Here is a 20605-nt window from a genome sequence, read left to right as displayed (position 1 = left end):
CTTCTCTTCTATTAGTTTCAGTGTATCTGGTTTTATGTGGAGGTCCTTTATCCACATAGACTTGAGCTTTGTACAAGGGGATAAGAATGGATCAATTTTCATTCTTCTACATGTTGTCTTCCAGTTGAACCAGCACCATTTGTTGAAAATGCTGTCCTTTTTCCACTGGACAGTTTTAGCTCCTTTGTCAAAGATCAAGTGACCATAGGAGTGTGGGTTCATTTCTGGGTCTTCAATTCTATTCCATTGATCTTCCTGCCTGTCTCTGTACCAATACCAGGTAGTTTTTATCACTATTGCTCTGTAGTACAGAGTGTGTGGGTGCATACATATGTGAATGCATATTCAGAGAGGTCACTCACTCCTTCTATAATGTAGGCCTCGGCTGGGCGTGGGGAGAAGGTGAAGGACACAGGTCACCAGGCTTGACTGCACCCTGCCCTTACACACAGAAGCATGTCGCAGACCCAGAATGCTTTTAAGACATGGATAATAACAAACCTGTTGACCTTGCTGATACTCTAGGTGCAACTCAGCAACACTAACAAACTGGTGTGTGAGCAATCTCAAAGGCATCTGTTCTTTTGAAAACATTTCCGTTTCAAATACTATTTAATATTTTACCTCCAAGATCCAAATGCAAAGAAGCATAATTTCCCAAACATCATTCACAACTGCGTGACTTTATAGCTGCTATTTTCTCTATCCGGTCCTGGAATGCTCCCTTCTTTCAAAACTCAAAATGCAACTTCCATTAAGGACACAACACATTTGCGGTACATATTCTCCTCTGTACTACCGCCTAAGACATGCTTTAAACTTGAATTCTGATGTAAGTATTTACTGCCTTGTCTGCATACATGCAAAATAAAAAAATATGGCAATGTAATAGTTATGTAAATTTATATCTGTATCTCTACAATGAAAAGAATTTCAATGTTGCAAAATAATTTGAAACATCCTATCTTAAAGAAATGAAAATGTCCTCCTGGGCATTTACTTAATAATTATTTAGTAAAATGATGAGGAATTCAATAAAGAACTAATAATGGTCACTAGCCTTGTAACCGACTCTAGTTAAAACTTCTGTCTCCTCATTATGAAATAATAAAATTTTAATTAACAAAGTGAAAATCAAAGGTGATAATCCATGTAAAATGTTTGAAACAGAACAAGCAATTTGCCTTAATATGCTCATGTAAATTATAGTCATGTAACAGAATTAGGGTTGTTTACATAGGATATATTTATTTTTCTCAATTCTAGAGAAAAAGAAGTCAAAGATCACAGGACTGGAAGGTTTGGGTGTTAGTCAAACGCTGTATTCTGCTTCTAAGAAGATACTATATCTACAGTCTCAAAAAAGATGAGCAGTGCCTTTCTGTAGTGGAAGGAGGAGGAGGAGATTAGCTTCTTTTACAAGATACTGAAGGAGGAAAAACTGTGGCTTAATTCCTTCTTTTATCACCACCACCTTACCAATACCTGAGTTTTGGACAGGAAACATTCCAATCATTTAAAAAGTATCTTGTCTTATTGACCTTCATAAACTCTTATTGATATACTACAAACACTACTCAAATGCATTTTACAACTTTAAAATATTAAATTTTATTTTAGTACCAAACATATTTGAAAAAGAAAAAATAGTAACTATTATGTATGGCTGCCAAGAGCTTGACATCACTTTACTCCTAACCTTACACTGGTGCCAAGAACCTTCTTTCTAAGTGTCTGTTGTTGGTTACATAGATGCCTTTTCACAAAACAGATTTCTCTCAGCTTTTCTTGGTGTAGTTATAAAAGAATTCACTCGCTTCACTCACATTTCTCAATGGAGTGAATTCAGAAACAGAAATGCTACTGGAGGACTACTCTTTTCTTGCTATTTAAATTAGTAAGCTGGTCTACTAAGGGATCTTCCTGCATTTCAGAGCCTAGCCTCTTGTTTCTCTGCAATTGGTAAATAATGCAAAATATTGACCAGCATTTTACATATTTATTTTTATCAAACCAGTTGATCATGCTAAATTGGAAGGCAAAGAAAAAGCTTATTACATTTTATCTTGTTCACTTAGACACAAAGTATTTGCAATTAATGTAAAATAAGTGTGCTAGAACCAAAATATTTTAAGAAGTAGCTACTTACTAAAAATATTGTGCTCTCTCCCTCAACCAACATGCCCTCTAGCCACATGTTCTTGGCTCCTTTAATAGTGCCACCTATAAATCCCATGTCATGAAACGGGACTTAGAGCAGACCGTAACTGGTGGGTTATACCTATAACATACATGTCACTGATGCACTAATGTACATATCTTGCCAGGACAGCTGTTGTAGCTTTTAGGGTAAATAGCTGGATGAAATTGAGACTTACGTTTCTCTTCCTGCAGAGTGTGTAGCACCTGTCAGCACCAAGAACACTAACCAAGAAAGATGAATCTCTAAGTGAATACCACCCTGATCTCTACATGTCCTGCAACTCAAATATAAACTGAGTTGCAAACAGAAACCAGCTACTTGTTTACTTATTTTGAAAGCTTAAGACAAACACAGTTCATACACTATGTTGATAATATACATTCTAAATATTTTAGATTAAACAAAATTATATTCTATTAAATAACACAGATGCAGAATGGATTACTTTACGAACATTAGTAAACTGGCCTACTGAAAAGAAATAATAAATTTGAAAGAATATGATCCTCATTTATTATACAAAGCTCATATACGTAGGGGATAGAGTACACCTTTGCATTAGCAATAAAAAGAGAACATGTATTTATGTGTATACACAATTATAGTATATTATTAAAAAATTCATCATATCCCACACAAAGAGGAATATACTTGCATAGGAGATTTCACTCTTCTGTGTGAAAATCCTTCCATTAGTGATAATTGATTTCTTTTTACAAGTTAATTAGATGATCAGTACATATTTTAGATGTGCAGAATGTAATAAGCTCGTATGTGGTCATGAAAATTTTTGAGCAACTTCTCTTCAAATGCAAAGCATTTTATAAACGAATATGACAGCACCAGAGTTCGATTAGTGTCTAAAAGTTAGAAACTTGATTTGGAAGTAAAAAGAGATGGAACCAAAAAAAAACCAACAAAAAAGTGAGTTTTTAATGTCTAATCACCATTTGCATAGGACAGTTAAAAGTGCATGCAAAGACACCTAAGTCCCAGGATACCCAAGTATAAAGAAGTGATGTGAGATCTGAAGTAAGCTGTGGTCAGAAAGCACCTAAATGGCTCTATACTACAACATCCTTTGGCATATGTGGAAAACACACCACACAATCAGAATAACTTTGTAAGACCCGGTATCCTGATACTACTAAGGTTAATTCAAACATAACCAAAAATAACCCTTTTTTACCACTGCCTCCTCTCCTTCCTGCTCCTGCTCCTCCTCCTCATCTTCCTCCTCCTCTAGAACTGATTAATTGATAAACAACTGGGTTAAGAAGAAAGCTAAGAAAAGCCAAAAACCTTCTGATTGGCCCACTTCCATACAGTGCCAGCCGCATCGACAGTCTTAGAACTTACCCTATACGTTGAAATGTCTGGGATTAGAGGCTAGAACATTTTTAAAAACGAAACTTCTAGGCAATGCTGAACCATTTCATAAGGGACCGTATGGTAGTTATTCCCAAAAAGAACTAAGGCTGCCGTCATAGCTTCTACAGGGCTGATTAACTGGTTAGAGCTTCAGTGCAGTATAAAGATGAGAAGGAAGGCTGCCAGGTCCAGAGCTGCATTTTCTTGGGCATCTTTAGCCCCCTAAACAGCCATTTATTGTCTTCCTCTTAGAAAACCTAAAATCTTTGTAACCACCTAGTTAATCATTTGCATTATATAAAATGAACCCTTTCCAACTGAAGGAAGAGTTAAGAATAAACCTTTAGCAGAGTTTTTGCTTTGACCTACCTATCTAATGTTTCTCCCAAAGTGTTTGGAAAGTACCTTGATTTATGAATATTTTAATGTTTATGCATGGTTTGCCTTCATGTGTGCTTGTGCATTATGTATCCAGTATTCTGCAGAGGCCAGAATAGAATACAGGATACCACAAACCAGCATATGTGTGCTGGGAACTGAACCCAGGTCCTCTGCACTAACAACAACCAGTGACCTTAACCTCTGAGCCATCACCCTAGTCCAGAGTGGCTCAGGATTTTAATGTGATACACAACAATCGTTCTGTAGTAGATATGAAAATGGATGTAAATCTTTTTTACTTTAGCTTAGATACGAGATCATAAATTACATAGCTTATCCTAAAGGAAGAGTAAGGTGACAGAGACTTACAGCAGTAAAAACTGGAAGTCAAAGGCAAGGATGGAGATCTCATGTGCACTCTCAGCAGATACGAAGTAGAGGAAATGTGTTCACAGTATTTATCTCAGGTTAACATTTAAAACTCTGAGGGTACTTTTCTCTGTAAGCTAAAAATTGTATTTATAATTTATGTGAATTAATATTATTTAAAATGAAGAAATGAAAATCGTGCAATCGTATTTATATTGATCTTTTTCTGTACTTCTTACGCACTGGCACATATTCTGTAGACATTTATAAATTTGCATGTTCTCTAATATAGTAGTTATCCTATCTTTAGTCCAATGGGGATAATTAAGAAAAGATAGTATTTTGGATTATGTGCCTAGCACCAGACATACTGACATTTGAACACAACACAAAGAAAATGTCTGGTTTTAATGTCTGAAACAAATGACATAATAATTGTTGTTTCAAAATATAGACTTGTATGCAATGTTCTTTTTTTGAAAAAAATTACAATCAGAGAACAATGGTGTTTGTGTGTTTTATTTTTAAATTATATAATATTCATTTCTTTGTCTAGCAAATATTTACCATTAATTTCTCATAGAAGGTCATATTTTGAGAACTGAGAATATATAACTGAATAAAAGATTCAACAACACGAAAAATTTGGAGAACTCTGAATAAAAGTTTGGAGAACTAAGACTGTGCCATGGGATAAAGAAGCAATTGTTACGTATGGACAGGAACGGGGCTTGCAGGACACAGACTATCCATTGTGTTTTAAGTTAAGGCTCACTTGTAATAACAGCTCTGGAAAGAAAATATAGCCCTGTCCCAACTTAGTTAAGATAGTAATTTAAGCATATATATATATATATATATATATATATATATATATATATATATATTTGTGTTTAGTCATAGTCTAAGGGTGACTATGTATCTTGGAAGCTGAGGGGGAGGCAGGCATTAGTTTAAACAGAATGGTCAGCAGAACCTTCAGTGTGAAGGTGCTGGAGAAAGATGATGATGCAGGAGCGTGTATTGTAGGAACCCGTCAGGTAGGCTACGAGCCTGGGCAGAAGGCCTAATGCTTGGGAGCGTGCTGCCCTGGCATTGGAAAGATCCTCATTTTATGCTTTCTTTAAGAGATAATAATGAGCCAGTCTTGCCCTGAAGTTTTTCCCTATTATACAGCAGTTTGCTAAATCACCTCTAGCCAGCTAAAGCCAGCCTGAGGCCTGTTCTTACATATCCTGTGATCCACGCAGTAATGTTTTCTAAATGTTTAGATGGTTGTAGTTTAACGAGAAGAAATGAATAACAGTTCGTAACTCCTAAAATATATAAATGGACTTTAGTGTCACAATAAGGCTTTATTGCCACATAGCCCTTCTCACTCCTGTAGCTACTGATAAACTAGGGCTCTCTAATTTATTTTCCACAAAGGGTGCCCTTCTGCCCCAGAAATTTTTATATGAACCCAGGTATACAAAGATAGAAAATAAGTTTATAAATCACGTTTTTACTCATTACAAGTAATAAATTTATACTCGTGTAATTCTTTGTTAGACAAAACATTTAAACGTTGTGAAGTTGAGAGCAAATTTGCATACTAAGGAGATGCGTGTGCCTGACTATCTTTACCTAAAAATTAAAATCTCTGCTTGATTCTTGATGTTGTAGGACGCAGAGCTGCCCCTTCGGATGGCAGGGTTTGATTTTGTGACATTAATGATGAGGCCACCTCTCCTCATAAATACTGAGTGCAACACTGCAGAAGTGTGCTAACAGCCACTTCACGAATTGTGGGAAATTCTACCTCCTTACCCTTCAGCTAACTTGCCAGATAATTTTCAGTTTCCTTCTGTTCTGCCTCCAACACTATTTTTGACAAGAACTGACTTTTTTCAGCCTATCCTCTCATGGATCTGTTCCTCTAACGCCTCCTCCATGTATCTGGCTGGAACTACAATAGGGCTCTCCGAAATCAATGAGCCCAAATCAGTGCTCAGATTGGCTCTCATTCCTCACAAGAGCTTCTGGAGCCAGCCTGCCTTCTGTGTCCACTGAACTCTACCCCTAAACTCACCTAGACATTCTCCTGACACTTAGGTTTGCTTTCAGAACATTGGGTTTCCATTAGTCTAGAAAAGATGGCCTGAGTGTGGGATTATGTGTATGAAGATGTGTCTACAGTTGAGGAACAGGCCTGAGAATAAAGACTTTTAGTAGATTAACCCTCTTACATTTCTCATCACTGATCTTCCCTTGGGTCATCTTTGTAGAGAAATCATTTTTTTCAGGATTACTATGGTACCATATCAAGACACAGTACTCTGTTAAAACTGTGAAATCTCCAAGTAGATACTAACAATCACTTATAGTGTGAGTGTATGTATTGATGTATTCATAGTTGTACTTGCCCATGTGTGCATATCTGGAAGCCAGAAGTTAACACTGGGCACTTTCCTTTGGAACTCGCTACCTTATTTATTGTGACAATGTCTCAGTAAACTTAAATTTTACTGTTTTGACTAGATTAGATAGTCAGGATGGGCCCAGGATATGCCTCACCCTGAGGTTACAGACTCATGGGTACTGAAGAACAAAACTCAGGACCTCACCCTTATATAAGAAGCACTTTATCCACTGGGACTGGGACCGAAGCCCTGGATCAATACCAAAGAAAGTATGAAAAGAACAGCACTAAGAATCAGCACTGAGACAAGTTGCTCAAGCTATTTTTCGTTGACAGATGATAAGATGTTTTTTACAATACCTGGGGTGTTTTTGCCTAGAATTTAAAGAGCATGAGATTTCCATTATGATTATAGTTCCAAGGGCTGATTATCTCCATTACAACATTCATTTAATAATTACTTGAAGTCTGGAGACAAGGGGAACCACAGAGAATTTATCTTGAGAAGACAAAGGCTTCACTATAGTTAGGTGGGAGGGGATAGCCCTGGAAGACACTAATTACCACAGAACACGGTGTGCAGGCGGTGTGTTGATGTGTCTGTTGTCTGTGGTGTACTCCATAGAAATGAGAGTACAGCCCTAGGTGCTTCTCCACTCCTCATGGATAAACTACTGGGGATAAAGTGTGTCTTCACAGTCTGGCCAAGACACACAGAGGCAGGATGCTGAAATGGTCACATCATTGACCCTGCATACATCACAGAGAGAAGGCAGACATGTATCAAGGAAAAGTTGGAACTTTATCTCCCCATGATTTACAAACCCACATAGGACAGGTAATTTCAGTGTATGTAAACAATGAAAACACTCTTTCCATTTAAATTAGAAAAGAATTATTTGATAGTAAAATTCACAAAGCAGCTATGTTTTCTAAAAGACAATTGAACAGAAGACCATTTCCGGCTCATTCAGCCCCTGTCAGTGTGTGATGCTCATAGTCTATATGGTCACTGGTCTCTGACAGGAGGGGCTAGAGAAAAAGAGCAGACAAACCCTTCTAGCTAAAGTTTGCAACCTTATAAATGGGAGTGTGTGTGTGGGTGGGGGGGGAGGGGGAGTACTTCACCCTATTAAGCAAGACCAAAAAGTGCTTATTTGTTTCAAGAATTGAGAAGAATGCTGAATTTCTCTCTTCTTGTCTTCTAAGATACAATCTTGGTGAAAGTCTCAAAAGAGACTTAAATGTAAGTTTGAAAACATAGTAAGTAGGTTTTATAGTTGCAAGGGTTTTAGACTCTAGTACTGACTATCTTTTAGAAGCTACCATTGGGGTAATGTAGCCATGTGAATGTTGACCAATTAATGTTTGAAATGAAGCTAACTAACAGGCAAATTTAAGACAAGGTTTCCCTTTTAATTTTCTTTAAAAATCAAACAACAGCAAAAACTAAAACAAACAAAAAATTTTTCCTACTTTGGACAAATCACCAAACAATGCTGGATTTTCCAGAGCCAGGAAGACCAACAGGCAATTAGGAATGCTTACAATGAAATCTTGAAGGCCTAAGTTGAATTCCCAGTAGTGGTCAAAAAAAAGCCAGGTCTGTTCCTATAAATATAAATGAATCTTCAGCCAGAGACCTGTATTTAGAGGCAAGATTATGCTCTGTGAGAAACTCTGTTCAAGGGAGAGGGAAGAAACCCATCGAGAGTGAGAGAGAGAAGACATTGGATGTCTGTACTGGCTGGTTTTGTGTCAACTTGACACAGGCTGGAATTATCACAGAGAAAGAAGCTTCAGTTGAGAAAATGCCTCCATGAGATCCAGCTGTAAGGCATTTTCTCAATTAGTAATAAAGGAGGAAGGGCCCCTTGTGGATGGTGCCATCCCTGGGCTGGTAGTCTTGGGTTCTATAAGAAAACAAGCTGAGCAAGCCAGGGGAAGCAAACCAGTGAGTAACATCCCTCCATGGCCTCTGCATCAGCTCCGCTTCCTGACCTGCTTGAGTTCCAGTCCTGACTTCCTTTGGTGATGAACAACAATGTGGAAGTGTAAGCTGAATAAACCCTTTCCTCCCAAAATTGCCTCTTGATCATGATGTTTGTGCAGGAATGGAAACCCTGACTAAGACAATGTTCTACTCTGGCATCCACATACATGTGCACAGACAGGGACTTAAGTGCATGCACCACTCACATGTATGAAACACATAACCTACAACACACAGAGAGCATGTTGGTGTTTCACCTGCATGGATCTTCATTCCATATGTGTGCAGTGTACGCGGTGGCCACAAGAGGACAGCAGATTCCTTGGAATTAGTGTTAAATACTGTTGTTAGCTGCCATTTGGGTGCTTGAAATAAAACCTGGGTCCTCAGAAACAACAAGTGTTCTGAAGAGCTAGGCCATCTCCCCATGAGAGTTTGTAAAGAAACCTTTCTCATTCCTTTACTACAAAACAATCAATGCAGTGCTGGAATGGCCCGTGGAATCTCGTCAAAGTTCATAAGACAGGCATTATATCTACCTCATTCCAGAAGCCCAGACCCATGTTTAAGGGCAAGTTCCTTCCTAGGAGGGTCCTTATTCCCCTTGGGTCTAGGTTTCAGTGTACAGGGACCACCCAAACCAACACTAAAAGCAAAGAAGGGATTGGAAGCTTCTGGAGCCTTGAGAAACCAAATTAAGGCCATAAAGTCCAACTAGGTAAGGCACCAGCAATATTGAAACATGGTGGCAGTTGCTATGGATAAGAGTGGAGACCCTCCTTCAACATTTGTTACATGAAAGGTCATAAAAACCACTCAATGGCCCCGAAGCTTTCTTCACAGTCAGCAACTAAAAGAAGGTTTGTGTGGCTTGGTTACTTTTTAAGTCCCCAATGTCACTTTAATTTGTATTTCAAGACAATTTCCCCCATATTGAATAATGTAGTTTTTAAATTTCTTCTATTTGAATTCTATTATTAATTACCATTATTATACAAAACTTGTCATTCTCAGAATGAGATCAGTTCACTATTTCTAAGCAATATCATTATAAATAATGGTATAAGACCCACCCATCCTTACCATCCTGACCCCTAGTTAATAGTGGTTATGAGATATAAAAAAATAACAAACAAACAAAATTTAAAAAAAAATAAAGGAACGAAACTGTTCTCTGCCCATAAACCAAAGCAATGCAATCACATAGTTAGGTAGATATTAAAAAGCATGAGCCAGTGAATGATTGACGTGTCACCTTTTTCTTTCCTTTTCCCCTAAACTCTTTAGCAAGTCTGTCTCTGCCTGGCAGAAATTCTGCCTTGCTATGTCACCAAGAGTCTGCCACCCTTTGACTTGAAGAACGGAGAAAGTGGGGTTTACCCTCTCTCAGTCTGATTTTTAGGAACCCTAAGGTAGCTGGTAAATAGCCATGGTTTCATGGGTGCAGGAATTTGTCAGGAAGGCTTCTATGACAGAAGTAAGAGGCTTGTTTCTGTAACATGAGCTCTCCTAGAACCTGAGTGAGACTCAAGGCTGAATTCTGAATTCAATTCTGAGTCTAACCTCTTGGTACCACAGCTCATGGAAATGAAGTCAGTAGAGCAAGGGCTGAGAAACAGCAGTTAGCACGGCTCCATCTACTCTCTGCTTGCTAGTCGTCTTCCTGCTCCTGCTCCTGCTCCTGCTCCTTCTCCTTCTCGTAGCCCTACCAAGACAGTTTCAAATAACAAATCCATTTAAAATTGCTGTCCCTTACAGTTCAGGGCCATGGCTAAGTAACTCAAAGGCTCCAAACTGAGCCACAAATGGCAATGAGAAAAGCAAAAAAGACCTTTTGCTGCATCATAAAGGCCATATGCTGACAATTCTCAGAGGCTGGTGCCCCTGCAAAATGGAACTCTCCACATGAATAAGGAGCTTCCTGCTGCCAATCAACAGGGCACTCCTGGTTTTAGAGCAAGTGAATGCCACTTGCTAACTGGGATGCATTAAATCCAGCAGGTCCATTTCAGGAAACAGAACCTACTTCCATTTCTGGGGCTGGCTGGGGAAGCAACATGCCCTTTTATGGCACAAGGGAACTTGGTTGGTATATGCAGCACAGAATTGTCCCTCTTGGAGCAACTGGTACATAAAGCAAATAAAAGATTAGAAATCACCAGGTGTAGGAGATTAAGGACTTAACAGACAGATGGAGGCTAAGATCATCTGGGCATCCTTCATATTTTGTAATAAGGGTGGTCAGAAAGAATAAGCTGAAATGAATCAAATTTAGCACTTCCAGTGACAAAGGATGACTTCTTAAATAGACCACTTTGGAATACAAGAAGTTTGTCTGGTAGAGTCCAATTGTGTTCCTAAAAAAATAAATCACTACCTAGCAAAAGATAACAGAAGATGATTGGCCCCAACCCCACCACAACCAGGTCACCATCCAAAAATATTGGCTATCAGGACTTCAAGGTCTCACTCTAGCACTTGGTTCCAGAGAGTCACAGTGGAAGCCACAGTGAGAGGCTTTCATACTCAAAGAAGATGAAAAGCATCAGTACTGTTAGGGGATTGGCTAGAGACATCTCTGGAGTAATGAATACACCTACAAGCAGAGTTAAACAGAAGATTGAACCAAACAAAGTAAAAGACAGAGAAAGCCAATGCAAAGAAGGCAGGCTTTATCCTGCTTAATTTACTCTGTGGGCCTAAGTGAAGAGTAAGTGCTTTCTAGAAAAGTGGTTCCTAAGCACATGCTTTAATAGCAATGTGTGCATGAAGAATGTCTGCTGACATAGGCTAGACTCACGTTGATCTGCTGAACTCAGCCCTTAAGAGGACCTTTAAAGACCATCATTGTCATCACAGTGTCCTGATGACAAGCCCCAATTTAGAATCAACACAGACATGTCTCCAAACCTGGACTTGAAAACCCTTACCAACAGTGTTCAGAGGAATCAGCATAAAGTCCCCACTCCTATCATTTCAAAGCCATCCCCCGAGCCACATTTGTGTGGCTGCCCACCCACCCATGCTCATTCTGACTTCTTGCTATACATTTTGTTTATTTTCTCTCTGAGCTCTGGTGAATATTAAGAAGATCATAGCATCCCATGCATGCTTATGACAAAGGAAACTAAATTCAGTTCATCCAAGTGTACAGCTAGATTCAGCTTGTCTCATCGACTTAACTCTTGAGTAGAGAATCCATACAAACCATTCAGCACTTCAAAAGAAATATTACCAAATGACAATAAAAAATAATTTTTTTTTTAGAAATTGTACGGCCATTAACTGATGGGAAGCTGACTCTGGTTCCAGCACTGAAATGTAATCATAATGTGGTTACCTGCACTTGTCATGCTTCTACCAACAATTAACCAGGGATCAATAGATGAGGGACCTATTGCCTCTGGGAAGGGGCAATCATTGTCTTCAGATGTGTACCTACTGGTGAGCCAAGCAGGATCCAATGGATGCTTCAAAACTCAAAAATCACACAAACTGTCTAGTGGAACTCAATGGATGACAAAAGGAAACAGGAGACGGGTCTGTAGGAAAGGGATGGGAATGGGGAGAGGGGTTGAGAGAGAGATTAGAGACCGTGAGGATGAGCCGGATCAAAATGCATTATACACATTCATGAAATCCTCGAGAAACAAATTAACAAAAAGTTAATTTGAAAGAGGCATGTCAGAAGGTAGGCATAAAGGAGTAAAATAGACAAAAGTTTACCCAAATTGTCTGGAGAGCAATCAAAGCAACTTGAACAAAAAAAGGGATTATAAGTAAGCAAAATGACAAAAAGTAAAAAGTAACAGTAATAAACTTGGGAGGCAGAGGCAAGTCGAACTCTGCAAGTTCAAGGCCAGCCTGGTCTGAATAGTGAGTTCCAGGAGAGCCAGAGCTACATAGAGAAATGTCATCTCAAAAAAATAAAATAAGATAAAATAATTTTAAAAAATAGTAACAATTGGAGCGTGGAAAGTAAAATTTTAATTCAAAGGAAATATTGTAATGTCTGAGAAGCTTCATATCACTGAATTACCATCCAACAAAAGAAATCAATATATAACTGAGTTTAAGGCGATTAAGAAATGGTTACCATTATTGAGATAGGCCCTGATCAGAGCTGTGAGCTGTGAACACTTATTTTAAAGACTGAAGATGAAAGCAAATTTGTTTGCCCATACACTCAACTAAGAAGAGTGGGTAGGTCTCTTAATAAAAACTCTAAAAGCTTACCCTCTTGGGTTGCAAAACTTCACATAACTAAAACCTGCGCATGACATCCTGGAAAGCAAAGCCCTTGACCACTGTGCCTGTTTCTGTCAGGCCAGTCTACTGAGCATAGGGCTGAGACTATATGAGGGCTAGTCAGTTGGGTAGGTTGGTTGATTGGTTGGACGGTTGGACGGTTGGCTGGCTGGCAGGCTGGCTGGCTGGCTGGCTGGCTGGTTGTTGTTGTTGGTGGTGGTTGGTTGGTTGGTTGGTTGGTTGGTTGGTTGGTTGGCTAGCTGATTAGAAAGTCAGTTAGCTGGTTAGTTGACCAGTTGAGGGATAAGTTAGCTGATTAGCTGCTATTTTGTTCGTTGGTTGGTTGGGGGATTAGTTTGTGAATTAGCTGGCTAGCTGCTCATTTATTTTTTTGGGGGGGAGGCAAAGTTGGGTGATAACTGATCTTGTTATCTGGTAGTTTGTTTGAATAATTGATTGATCAGTTGGTTGGTTTGTTGGTGAGTGAGCTGGTTATCTGGTTGTTTGGTTAGCCAGTTCTGATACAGTCTCTCTACATAGCACAGGCTACTTTCTTAACTAATGCCTCTCCTACTTCAACTTCCAAAACATTATATTTAAATACTATTGGCCTGCCTTATTATGACAATATTAAGAATCTCTTTTGAAAAGCAAAACAACTAGACATCTCTAAACTGTCCACTAAATTATATGAATAGATATTTACAATCCTAAAAATTTCTGTTCATAGTCTAACATCTTTATATTAGGCATTGTAGCATGCTATGTAATTATAGTCTTTTTTATCTGAATGAAAAATAGATATAAGCTTCCATGTCTATTCTTATATTTTCTTCCTAAACTCTTGAAGGAAATACTTAAAATATTTACACCAATATAGAAAATTGTATCTTTTTACCTTTCTAATATAGTCTATGGAATGACAATGAAATATTCACTGCACAAAAGTTAAACTTTAGACAAAAGCATTTGTTTTAATTTTGTTTTCTCTTTGCATAACCAATACTTCCTTCATATATTACATGCAGATGAAAATAAAAAAGATTAGTCTTTGAAAAGGACAACACACAAAGCAGATATTCAATTGCTTTGTTCTGGAAATCAAAAATCAAGCTCATAGGAGTTAACTATCAAGTATTAGCACAGACAACAGCTGAAAGAGAAATTAATTTGAAGTTGATGCACACACTTTTCATCTACAGTATGGAATTGAATTAATAGAGAAGGTACAATGTCAGAAAATATCAGTAAGCTGATGAGACGGAAACCATTTTTTCTCATGTTTTTGTATCTACCCACATTATTTTATATTTCTTTGTAAAGATTGCCTCAATCAATGAAATAATTAATAAAGGCATTAGCAAACCAAAATGTAAATGTGTTGTCTCAGATCCAGCTAACCAGACTTAAAGTGCAAGAATTTGAACAAGCAACAAACATGCTACTCTTCCATGCTCCTAGGAGTACTTCTTTCCCCACGGGACAAATTCATGGGGCAAGGAGAGTGTCATATATTGAACAACGCCTGGCTCTCTTTAATGGTCATTAGTTTTCAATCAGTTATTTAAGGGGAATTGAATTATTCTCATGGCATGAGTCCTCCAAACAATTAGTAGCTCCCTATGTTGCCTAGGGTGTCATGACAACTCTTCAGGTTCTGAGCAGAAGCAGGTATGGCTGAGCAGAGGGCCGTGCTGTATGCAAACAATTATCTTGTGGTTAACTGCAGAGCTCCTGTTCATTTGTCTCTGTTTGTTTACATGGGCTCACATTCATCAAGGAATCAATACAGAGTCTAGCATCAAAGAAGAAGGAGACATTCCGTAATAAAAGCAAATTGCCTCAGGAAGCAGGGAGAAGTCACACTCTGAAGTTTTAGAAAGACAATGACTATAATGACACAGAGTCTTTCCACCCTCAATTGGACTGCTTTAGATGCAACAAAGGCAAGCATTGGGGTGAAAAGACAGCTGGCAAAGATCCACATTGAGAATAATCGAGAAGAACTGAGAAATGGTTGTCCATATAAAAATGAGTCACAGTGGCCTCGGTGAGCCATGCCAGCTGCCATTACTAAAAGTAGCCTGTGTACATGGTTGCATTCAATCGTGACTGAGAAGGGCAAAGTCCTAACTTAGTAGCCAGACTAAATAAAGAGGGAAAAGTGGAATGTTAATCCTACATTAACTAATTGGAAACCTGCTTCCACCTAGAAAGGTAAGATACATTTACTTTACATTTTCTGAAATGGGAAAATTAAAATGATATGATACAGAGCTGATCATGGACAGCACTCCATACATGGGAGGCCTAATCCTTTCCCTTCCTTCCTTTCTGTTTGCAATTCATTGATACACTGTCATTCAGCCTATACTTCTGTACAACTTTATATGTTTATGTTCTATATATTAGGACACTAGAAATGTGACTTGCCCCATCACAGGTAGACATACATACTTTCAGTTCTGACATGTCCTCCTGTGCTAGCCATAAACCATAAATATGAGTGACTTGAGAAAAATGACATGTACCATGTGCCATGTACCATGTCATTTTTGGAAGCAGAATACTCATCTTCGAGCAATTTAAACAATATTTATTGTGATTATTATATATTGTCATTACTTTGCCTGGGAATGTAGGCAAGGCCCTTTTCATAACCTTGCTGCCTTGTTAAGCTGGTCAATCATTTTCTTCTTCAGAGAAACACCCTAGTAACAACCTCCCTCCCTCTTCCATCTCTCACTCTTCTGATTCACTACCCAGATTACAGTCATTTGTCCACCCTTACCTACAAAAAGAATGAACATACAAATGAAGTGAGAAGTCCTGCCATTGTGAGAGGAGCTGACATTGACTAACAAACAGACAAAAGACAGCATCTAAATACATCTCAGTATTCACAACAATGAGCCAGAGTTTGGACGATGTAACTTTATAATGTAACTATGTAACTTTATGCAATGTTCACACAATGTAGTTTCATACTGTAACTATGTAATTTTATGTAATGTTTGCACTTATGTAACTTTTTAATATGTATCTAAGGTGGGACCTGGATAGACAAATAAGGGCTAGGAAAATTTGGAGATCTAAGAAGTACAGGAGAAGTTTAACACCCCTGGACCTCTGAAGGATGGTTAGTAACAGGCTCCAGGTTGGTACAGAGGCTGCCCTTCCTCCATATTCATTCTTTTAGAGGCAATCTATACAGGTATGTGCTTACTTGACTTAACTCAGGATCTTTTTTATCCCAAACCAGGAGGATCTCCACTATCGGGAATATAGCAATTACTCTATTGCCAAAATATTAACACAGCACATGTGAATACGACTCTAAATGGGAGACAAAGCCAGGGTCTGAAGCCTGTTCTAACATCCTTTCCAAAGCAACAGAAAGAAAAGGTGGAGAAAATGAATTGCACCAGGTCTGTGCTTGTCTCTCCTAGAAGAAGGGGGAAAGGCACTTGCTACATTGTTGCAATTTAGTTCCAGGCCAGAGCCCTGTTAGTGTTCACCACACATCATTTTGGAGATTAATGATGTGTGCCTCATTAATAGAAAGCAACAGATTAAGTCTCCACTAAGAGTATTGCAGGTTATGTATGTCATCTGTCTGCCTCATTTAGTAGCAACTTTGCTGTTCAGAGGGAAATGGATTTAATGCCAAAGCAGAACTCCATTCATGCACACAAGCAGAGTCTGGTTTCTAAAGTGAAGATTATTACTCTTTACTTTGCAGATCTTTAGCTATAACGTAACCAGTGATTATATTTCTAAGTGGCTTTTTTGAGCTTTTCCTTTTGTTATTTATTTGGCAATCAACTTAAGCATTAAGCAACCACTACCTTCAAGCCTAGAATATGCCACAGCATCTTACTACAATGACACATAAAATAAATGTCAGTATAAGAAGTTCTATCGGTATGTTGGGCTGGAAGAGAACTATTATCCTGAAGACAGACACACACAAGCTTCTTATACAGTCCTGGGCTACTATGATGATTGCCAAAATATAAAATATACACCTGCTTCTTCCATTCAACAATGTTAGTGTGTACTGAATGCAATTTCCTGCCTAAAGTGGCTACAATGTAAACACAATCTGTCATTTTTTTGTAGCCAGAATTTCACAAGGTGGACCAGACAAGAAGAGGAAGGATAAGCAGAGTCAGCAGATTTCTATATAAACTGTGTTTAAAACAATATTAAAGAATGAAATACCAAACAATGAAATCCAGTGCATCATGTCGATGGGGCAGTTTCACCACAACCTGAATATACAATTCCTTACAAGTCTAATTTTTTTAAAGTGACATATTTGGGGGGGGGGGTCTTAACTGAATCATTTGATGACTAAGACAATCATGTTAGTACTTTTTTTTCTCTAGGGAAAAGGTTTTTATTTTGACTTTTTTTTAATATTTTTTTTTCCAAATATAAAAAGAAGTTCTGAAATCTTAAGCAATTACTTGAAAAAGCTTGGATATATTCCTTCATTCCTTACTTCTTTCCTTCTTTCCTTCTTTATTAAGATTCAAACTATAACCCAGGCTGCCCTTGAATTTAGAGGGTTATCCAAATGTAGCTGGTTCCTGAACACTAGACTAACCTCCAGGAGCTACCAAGCTCAGCTAGAGGAGGTTTGTTCTGAGCAAACAAGTTGTTTAAGCCATAAATAGGGAGGCAAGTCTATGAAGTACTTCTGTGTCACAATGAGGTGGTCCTTTTCTGACAAAAGAATAGAAATCCATCTTCTAATTTTCTCTGAAAGAAATCTCACAACTGGTCTCTAATACCTGGTACTTAAAGCAAATGAGTATCTTCTGGAACAGAGACAATCAACAGCTAAGTCATCTATGAAAATACTGCACAGGTACAAATAGTTACCTGTATGACTGAAACATTTAAAACACCAATCAAGGCAATCATGTAAAGTTGAGAACACAACTGAGACCATTCTAGGTTTGGGCCAAAAAAAAAAAAAAAAGAACCCACACATGGATTTTCTATCAGAGTAAAAAGGAACATTTTTTTCTGTACAGGGAACCCACTAGCACCTACGGAAATGCACTGAGCTTTCAGCAGACACACAACCAGAAAATGAGGGACATAACTTTCACCAGAACCACAGCGCAGGAGACTGTGAAAATAGAAAATCAATACAGGAAAAAGCAAGTAAGGGGGTGCTTTATTTTTTTGTAACTAATGAGTGACAACCATAAAAAGGGGAGCTCCCTTCTGAAGTACTTGAATGAAATAATTATGCTACTGGGTGTTGTAGAATGTGCTTATACATAAATGCACTCTCATTAGCTCTATAGTAATCCATGAAGAGGTAGGTCTTCTAAAAGGTTTAAAATGTCACATATGACACAAGCTCTGTGTCCTTACAAAAAGATTGTGTTTTGCAGGCACTAAACTTGACAGTCTATGTGCTGGTGAATGGGATTCCTCTCTTAAACCAAGCAAACTCAGTCCCAAGTACCCAGAACTGGCAATTAACATTATTCATTGTATCCTTCCATCATAATCAGATTGAGCATTCTAAGAAAAATCATCCAAAGATTCGTATGGACAGCCTGCCTTGTTAGCTTGTTTTAAATATCCCATTTAGTTAAGGAAGAGAATCATCAAATGCCCCCACTAAAGACCACATATTTCACAAAATTCTATCTTCTGTGTATATTCAAAATGCTATTTTCAAGAAATCAGTAAGCCAATCCAGTCAGAATATTGCAGTCTAATGGGAAAACAAAAAGCTATTTCTTCCTGCAAAAAGACATAGAAATATGAACATCAGAATAAGAAGTAAGTAGCCCTTTGCCAAGCAAACAACACTTGTGGGCTGAACTACTGTTTTCTATGCATGAAAATATTTTCTATAGTTAGAAGGTTCTGTACCAAGGTACTCAAACTCCTCCTCAAGAAGAAGGAGTTAGGAAACAAGAGAGAGGGACCCTACTCCTGCAGGAGCAGTATTTATATCTATATTTTCCACATCCAAAGAGACCCAATACACAAAAGCACAAACCAAAAATCTCAGTGGATTACCTGGTACTCATTGGGCCAAAAGGTGCTCACAGCTAGCTCAGCCCGAAGCCAATCACGACCAGTGAATCCAGTCACATTCCAAATTGGATTAGCAAGAGGTCCTTTATTCACCCTAACTAGGATGTTCAAAGTGCCAGGGTTCAATCCTTTCTGGCTGTATAACAGGTAACTGAAATCAATGCAGTGGGTGTCATTCTCCTTCATGGTAGGCAGCTGAAGTCGGGCTTTTTCTCCAGGATCATGATTTGAGGAGTCCACGACCATATAGGAACCTGAAATGACATTACAAATAACAAAGCTAAAAACATTGATAAGCCAGGGGGATCATACAACTATAAAAGGATACTGTCCTATGAAAATATTAAATATTAAATTTTAAAATGTCTTCTGGGGCAGGGCCATAGAAAAATATCAGTCAAGACATCATGTAGATCCATTTCTTACTGACATTGCACAAACTAGACAAAAAAAATGACTAATCTCTACAACTTGTTATTAACCTTGGTTTACAATATAAAAATATAAGATATCACTTCTGACTTAGGGGTAGATAGGCAGGAGTCAGATTCAAGTTCAAAACTCTCTCTAAAATTTCACCAGTCTACCAAATAGCAAGCTTTTGAAAAATGAAATAAGTAAATTTATTGTTCTGATATGCACATAAACTACTTTCTTCTTTTTCTTTCTGTATCGACAAGAATGTTAAAGCAGAGAAATAGAAGACTGCAGGTGGTAGAATAACTTCCAACTTCGAATACCAATATTTTTTGTTTATTTAAATCTTATGCACTTTGCCATTCACTAAGTCCTAAGAACATCAAGTCATGGAGTGAGAATACTTTGCAAAGTGATTATTAGGGCTACTACTCAACTTTTCTTTCTTTCTACATTTATAAAATTTTTATTTTATACATGTGACACATGTGCATGAGACAGAGAGAAAAAGAGAGAAAGGGAGAAACATATGCAGGCACATGCATGCCAGGGCACATGATTGAAGTCAGAAGGCAACTGAGAGAATCGGTATTCTTCTTCCAATATATGAGACCTAAGAATCAAACGCAGATCTCACACTTAGCATCAATCTCTTACCCACTGAGCCATCTTGCCAGCCCTAATGCCCAACTAATCTAAAGCTGATTCTAATACATAGTTGGTGCACTGTGGACTCAAAGCTGTCATCTCGATAAGATTAACTCTGACCCCAGCTAGCACTGATCACCATGGTCCTCTAAAGCTGGACCAAACCAAGCATGAAGTCACTTGGACTGAGTTCTCATTATGGATCTCCTGAGGTAAATGACACAGATAGAATCCTACCCTCAGAGACCCAACACTGATTTTTGTTTTGGGAGGGGTAAAGTTCATACTATTTACAAAAACGAGATCCGGGCACTGGTCTACTATATTAACGCAAGCAGCTCTGCAGAAAGATCTCCTGTTATCCTCATGGAAAGCAGATTTGAATAAATACATGAACCATCAAAAATGTAACGACATCATTTTAACAGCATGACATTAGGAGTCATATTACAGAGCTAACTTTTATATAAGGTTTCTTACACTGCACTTGGCCCCCTAGTCC

General features: G+C 38.2%; 1 protein-coding gene across 5 annotated transcripts in view; it reads right to left on the bottom strand.

Annotated features, from left to right (window-relative positions):
• The window catches only part of Ptprk (protein tyrosine phosphatase receptor type K), a 499167-nt gene that overhangs the window by 289965 nt on the left and 188597 nt on the right, over positions 1-20605 (bottom strand). For all 5 annotated transcript variants that reach the window (XM_028766410.1, XM_028766407.1, XM_028766405.1 and 2 more), the window contains exon 3: positions 19021-19292. In XM_028766410.1, coding sequence (XP_028622243.1) covers positions 19021-19292 — 272 coding nt within the window. The remainder of the gene's footprint in view (positions 1-19020; positions 19293-20605) is intronic.

Source organism: Grammomys surdaster, unplaced genomic scaffold (genome assembly GCF_004785775.1).
Source record: "Grammomys surdaster isolate TR1022 unplaced genomic scaffold, NIH_TR_1.0 168, whole genome shotgun sequence".
NCBI lineage: Eukaryota > Metazoa > Chordata > Mammalia > Rodentia > Muridae > Grammomys > Grammomys surdaster.
This window is presented reverse-complemented; position numbering and strand designations above follow the sequence as displayed.